Source organism: Populus trichocarpa, chromosome 11 (genome assembly GCF_000002775.5).
Source record: "Populus trichocarpa isolate Nisqually-1 chromosome 11, P.trichocarpa_v4.1, whole genome shotgun sequence".
In the NCBI taxonomy this organism is placed as follows: Eukaryota; Viridiplantae; Streptophyta; class Magnoliopsida; order Malpighiales; family Salicaceae; genus Populus; species Populus trichocarpa.
Window position 1 is genome coordinate 5,635,300 of NC_037295.2, and position 5,962 is coordinate 5,641,261.

Here is a 5,962-nt window from a genome sequence, read left to right on the forward strand (position 1 = left end):
CTGATTTTTTTCTTTTAAACTTAAAAAAATATTAAGATTATTAAATTTGTTTTAGGAAATATTATTAAATTCAATTAAATGGTTCGATTTTAAAACCCGTCAACTCGACTCTTTGTCTATCTAGAGTTGCAAATTAAACCACATGAGAGTTGATCCAAAGAGAATAATTCAATTTAATGGGTCCAAATATAATTTGGATGACCGATAAAAATATAACATAACTTTTTTAAAAAAAACTTTAAGACGACAAATATTTTTTTAATAATAAGACGATGCCAGATTTGATCGACCTTGAGCTCTTGGACTTTCATCTTTAAACAAACTCTTTGAAGTCGAGTTCTCAACATGTGGGTAATGATGGAGGCCCACCACGTAAAATTTTTAAGTCCGCTTATTATTATTTGTTTTTTTATAAAAAAGATAGAGTTTAGTTTTAGCACTCGCATTCATATACGAGGGTCAGATTTTTTTCTTTAAAACTTAAAAAAAATATTAAGAGTATGAAATTTGTTTTTGGTAATATTATTAAATTCAATTAAATGGTTCGATTTTAAAACCTGTCAACTCGACTCTTTGTTTATCTAGAGTTGCAAATTAAACCACATGAGAGTTGATCCAAAGAGAATAATTCAATTTAATGGGTCCAAATATAATTTGGATGACCGATAAAAATATAACATAACTTTTTAAAAAAACTTTAAGACGAAAAATATTTTTTTAATAATAAGACGATGCCAGATTTGATCGACCTTGAGCTCTTGGACTTTCATCTTTAAACAAGCTCTTTGAAGTCGAGTTCTCAACATGTGGGTAATAATGGAGGCCCACCACATAAATTTTTTAAGTCCACTTATTATTATTTGTTTTTTATAAAAAAGATAGAGTTTAGTTTTAGCACTCGCGTTCATATGCGCGTGTTGGATTTGTTTCTTTTAAAACTTTAAAAAAATATTAAGAGTATGAAATTTTTTTTGGAAATATTATTAAATTCAATTAAATGGTTCGATTTTAAAACCCGTCAACTCGACTCTTTGTCTATCTAGAGTTGCAAATTAAACCACATGAGAGTTGATCCAAAGAGAATAATTCAATTTAATGGGTCCAAATACGTATAATGAAGGAGAACAAAGAAGGTTTGAATGCTTAGAATTAGAGGGAGAAGCCATGTGAAAAATACTCTAATACCAAGTTAGAAGAATAAGATGGAGAGACTTCCTCAAGAATTCATTATGATCTAGTCGTATGTGTGCACGCATTATTACCATGGTTTTTCTTCATGTTTATTGTTGTTGTTGTTTTGATAAATTAGCTTACTTTTGAGTTTTTTATATGATGGTATATATTCTTTAGTTTGGATGAGAATACCTAAAAAAAAATTATAGATTGAAGAATGACCTTATATTCAAGAATAAATTGAAAATAATTAAATTTGCAGTTAGGGAGTAACATAAAATTATTTATTAGGCTTCACCTATTAGCTAAGTTTTTTTAAAAGTTAAGATGACTATTTAATATATTATTAGAGCTTTAATGACTAAGATATCACAAATTAACTCGAATCTTATTATTTTTATTCTCTCCAATAAAATTAAATATAATACTTTCTAATATATATATATATTTAACATCCAGCTTAATGTTTCATATGAGTTTCACTCAAAAGTTTATCTGAAGTTTTATAATACTTTTTAATAAATATTTTTTTAAAGAAAAAAATTTTCTAAACTTGAAAATTGTAAGATAGGCTAACTATTTGTTTAATTTTTATAATTTAATTAGATAAAATAATTTGATATTATGTTGAAAAACTATTTTAATTCAAAAGGTTAAATTATCATGTGAGACTTTTATATATATATATATATATATATATATATATGGGAACGATAAAAGTAAATATAATCATTGCAAATTGATTAATTAGTTTGATGAATGCAGTTAAATTACCTTCAAAGATTAAAGTATTAAAAAAGATTCATTTACATTAGAGAAGTAGTAGTAAGAGAAGGTGCCGAATCGTATGTTCTTAATGTGATCACACTCATCAGCTTTCCTCGGTAAAATCACTTAGGTAGCATAGAGTTTATAAACAATTGTTCATGTTCCCATTTTAAAAAAAAAAAAATTGTTCACTTAAAATTAATCATGATCAAGATGGTTTCAAATTAAAATAATCGAAAAATATAAAAACATTATTTGAAAAAAATAAAAAATAAAAAGAATTCAATCTGTTTTAAAAAACTTTTAAATGTTTGTTTTTTCAATCATTCCATGCGTGAAGTCACCACCAATCATGTCATCGTTAAAACCTAGCAACTTACATTTTGATGACTAATACGGTTATTAGTTTTCTCTTGATATGTATAATAGTCAATATCTTCAGATTGATGCATGCTTCATCCTTTTCCATGAAGTTTCATGTATGGTCGTACCACCGTCCATCCTTCTTCCTTCCATTATCGCGTAGTGATTGGCTGGCCGTTCATCTTTTTGATTCCTCGTGAAAATAAACTTGATTAAAATTGAATCATAGCCTTCTGGTGAAATGGATCCTGATCATCTGCTCATATTTCTCAGGAATCCCCAAGGTGATCAGCAAGTTAATATGCATCTCTCCATAGCCAAGTCTGAGCGATCATTGATCTTCATGTTGAGCTGCGACATGGAGAAAACATCCCTAATGGGTATTATAAGTCAACTACATGATTGATTGATCTGGTTATGGTATAAGAAGATATTGAATAATATTTTTTATTAATCAAAAACATTTGAAATACGTAATTTATCAGTTTCTGTTGTTCTCTGTAGACTTTGTCTTATTTATTGAAATTGTAGATGAAGACATAAGAGATCGAAGACAAAATATCAAGTTCTGATGTTAATATGTACATACATACATAGAACTACCATTAGAAAGTTAGGTTCTTGATCAAAACCGGTTTTGTATACATAATACACGCGTGGTAATAATTGTGAGACAGGAGTTCAAGATCACCAACAGTTTTGACCACCTGAGCCACCGCTCCTCCGCCGCTTCACGGGGAAGACCTGACGGAAACCGCCATGGGTGGTTGCCAAGTGCAACTCCTCCAAAACAACTCCATCTAGCTCAAACTGGTGAATCACCCCACCAGAGCCATCAAACAAGCACTCCTCTGAATACCCACCAGGACCACCCCGGCCAGGCGGCTTAGTTTTCCGGCGGCCGGCTCCAACGGGAACATTTCGAAGGGCCCCACCTGCAGTCCAGTACCTCTGGCAGCCCTTACAGAAATGTCTTGGCTGGTTAACATTGTAGTTGTTGAAGTAACAAAACTTGGTCTCCATGCTCTTGCATCTAGGGCATTGTATGATCTTCTCTGGCCTCTTGTCAATGGTTGGATTTTCTTTGTTTTGATCTTCTTTACTGATTACTTGCCCGTCATGCAGCGTAATTGTTGCTCCGAAGAGCTTGATACCCTCTTCTTGACTAGCCATGATAGAGATAAACAAATCAAGGATATTGAGATCGAGAGAAATGTCAGAGCCTTCTGGGTTAATAATAGCTAAAGCCTAAATCAAGGAGAAAGATGAGAGAGAATATTTAGGTGTAGATAGGGAGGAGGGGGAGGTGCTCATGGATGCATATATACATGGCATCAAAAGTGCTAAAAGAATTGTTGAAAACAAAAGACATAAAATATAATAAAACTCCATGCGACATAGCCGCCAAGGAACAAGGTGGATGGCGTGGGAAAGCTGATGATGAGAGTTTTGTCCACATCATTACTCCACGTCATCAACAGTGGGGTTCAAGAAAGTCCAAGTGTGGGTCCCAGTACAGGCAGGTCGCGTACAGAGCGCCAAGGATAGGAATAAATTAAAGAGATAAACTTTTGTCCGTAGCGCAAGTTCTTCATTTGTTTTTTATTTGAAAATATATTAAAATAATATGTTTTTTTAATTTTTTAAAAATTATTTTTTATATTTAAAAAAAATTCAAATTGAAAAAAACCATGATTTCAAAATCATTACCGAAAACTAAAGGGGTATAGCTCATAAATAATTAAGGACCGAATTGCGCTTTGTCATTTGCCTTTGAAAAGTTGCTTTTGTTCATGGATATGATTTGCTCGTTTGCCTTTGAATGGATTATGTTTCCACATCATGGTAGTGGTGATTTTTAACTTGTATTTGTGAATTTCTCTACAAGTTATCTACAAGTTTATCATGTAGCAACAAGTACAATAAAACGGTATAAAGAATACAAGAAAAATGGGTCCCTCACAGAAGCACATTGAAAATTTGTTCATAAAAACTATACTATAGAAAATAATAATAATAATAGATCATTAAATATTTTGAAAATAACACAAACTTTCGTATTACATTTAATAAAACAACAGTGTTTAATTAGATCATCCAATAATCAATAAAAAATATTAGATTTTAAACCATTAAGTAATTCTAAAAAAAAAAAATTGCAATTAAGGAAGTGATAGAAAAGCTATCCAACATCAATGTTATAATTCAAATTCAATTATCAAAAAGTTATTTAAAATAATAGTACAAGAAAAACAAGTTTAAAATTATGGGATGCATTCACATTTTCAATTCCATACCAAGTCGAATTACTTGGAGATCAATAGGAAATCTATAAATAAAAAAGTGAGTTACAAATTAGATTTAGAGATCATTATTGTTTAGTTTATATATCATGTCATTTATATAATTAATAAGAATCAAACCAGAAACCTAACATGCATTCTAGCATATCAAAAAATATATAAAACTTAATTAGAATTATATTTTAAAAAATCATAACATGCATACAATCACATAGAAAGTTAATCTTAGATTAATCTAAAATAGGTGTAGATGTAAGGTATTTGCTTGTTGAATAAGCAGAAAGTAATATGTTATCAAGGATCAATCTTTTGTCTTTAATGTTTTATTGTCCATCACTAGATGCAAATGAATGTATGCAATCAACCCCCTAAGATTTCAATAACATCACTTTAAAGAATGCACTTCCTTTTAAGATTATGAACCAAAAAAATTTAGAACTCAAAATCTCTCTATATGGACAAGATTTTGAGCTCTAGAATAGAGAGAAAAAGAATGAAAAAGAAGCTGAAAATAGTAGAGAGGAAAGCTAGAGATGTGCTATAAAAGCGTACTGAACATCTACCTCTCCACTCATATTAACACTGATTTTCAGAATAAAAAATGATGAAAAATTATCAAAATTAATTCATATTTCATTACCTTACTTGCTCATCATAAAAAGAAATTATAACCTGATAGATTTTAGCCTTAAAAACTAGAACTTTTTCCTTTAAAAAAATTATCCAGGAAGATGATGATTGTTTAGATTCGTTATTAATGGGTTGGATATATAAATGGGTTGATAAAAGAATTCTTTATAGGTTAAAGAATTATTATATATATAAAAGTCAAATTCAAGTCCAAAATAGGTTACCAAAAAATAAACTCAAACTCAAGATCAAGACGTAAGACTCGAAACCCGGAGTTCGTGGCCTATAGCTTATGGCCTTGAGCTCAAGCCCAAGTCGCACACATTAAACCCACACTATTTTGCTTAGGCTTATTTATGAATTTTCAACTTTCCACTAAATAAACTATAAAACAATCTTGTATACCCGAAACCCGGAGTTCGTGGCCTATGGCTTATGGCCTTGAGCTCAAGCCCAAGTCGCACACATTAAACCCACACTATTTTGCTCAGGCTTATTTATGAATTTTCAACTTTCCACTAAATAAACTATAAAACAATCTTGTATTTATTTATATGGGATAGAGGGTTTTGAGTTTTACAACAAACATATCAACCAAGGGTTCTTTAAGTTTAATTTCTCATTCATCCATGATTTATTTAAATTATATTAATGTTCCATATTAGTGGAATCTATTTTAAATTTGATCTCAAATGTGTCTATTAATCATGGTTTTAAAATAAATT

The 5,962-nt window shown here is 30.2% G+C and overlaps 1 protein-coding gene across 4 annotated transcripts; it reads right to left on the reverse strand.

The window, feature by feature from the left end:
* Positions 1-1,920: 1,920 nt before the first annotated feature.
* On the reverse strand, positions 1,921-3,614 carry LOC7472311 (dof zinc finger protein DOF1.5). Of its 4 annotated transcripts, none has more exons than XR_002976756.2 (2): positions 2,898-3,613; positions 1,921-2,655 (listed from the first exon to the last, which is right to left on the reverse strand). XR_002976756.2 is itself a non-coding variant. In XM_024581000.2 (2 exons), exons 1-2 carry the CDS (start codon positions 3,475-3,477, stop codon positions 2,636-2,638), a joined length of 486 nt encoding a protein of 161 aa, XP_024436768.1. In that variant the 5' UTR covers positions 3,478-3,614; the 3' UTR covers positions 1,921-2,635. The 4 variants fall into 4 exon arrangements, 3 of the variants coding, with proteins under 3 accessions (XP_024436768.1, XP_024436767.1, XP_002316826.2); XM_024581000.2 differs by having other exon boundaries at positions 3,012-3,614; XM_024580999.2 differs by having other exon boundaries at positions 1,921-2,677; positions 3,012-3,614.
* Positions 3,615-5,962: the final 2,348 nt, after the last annotated feature.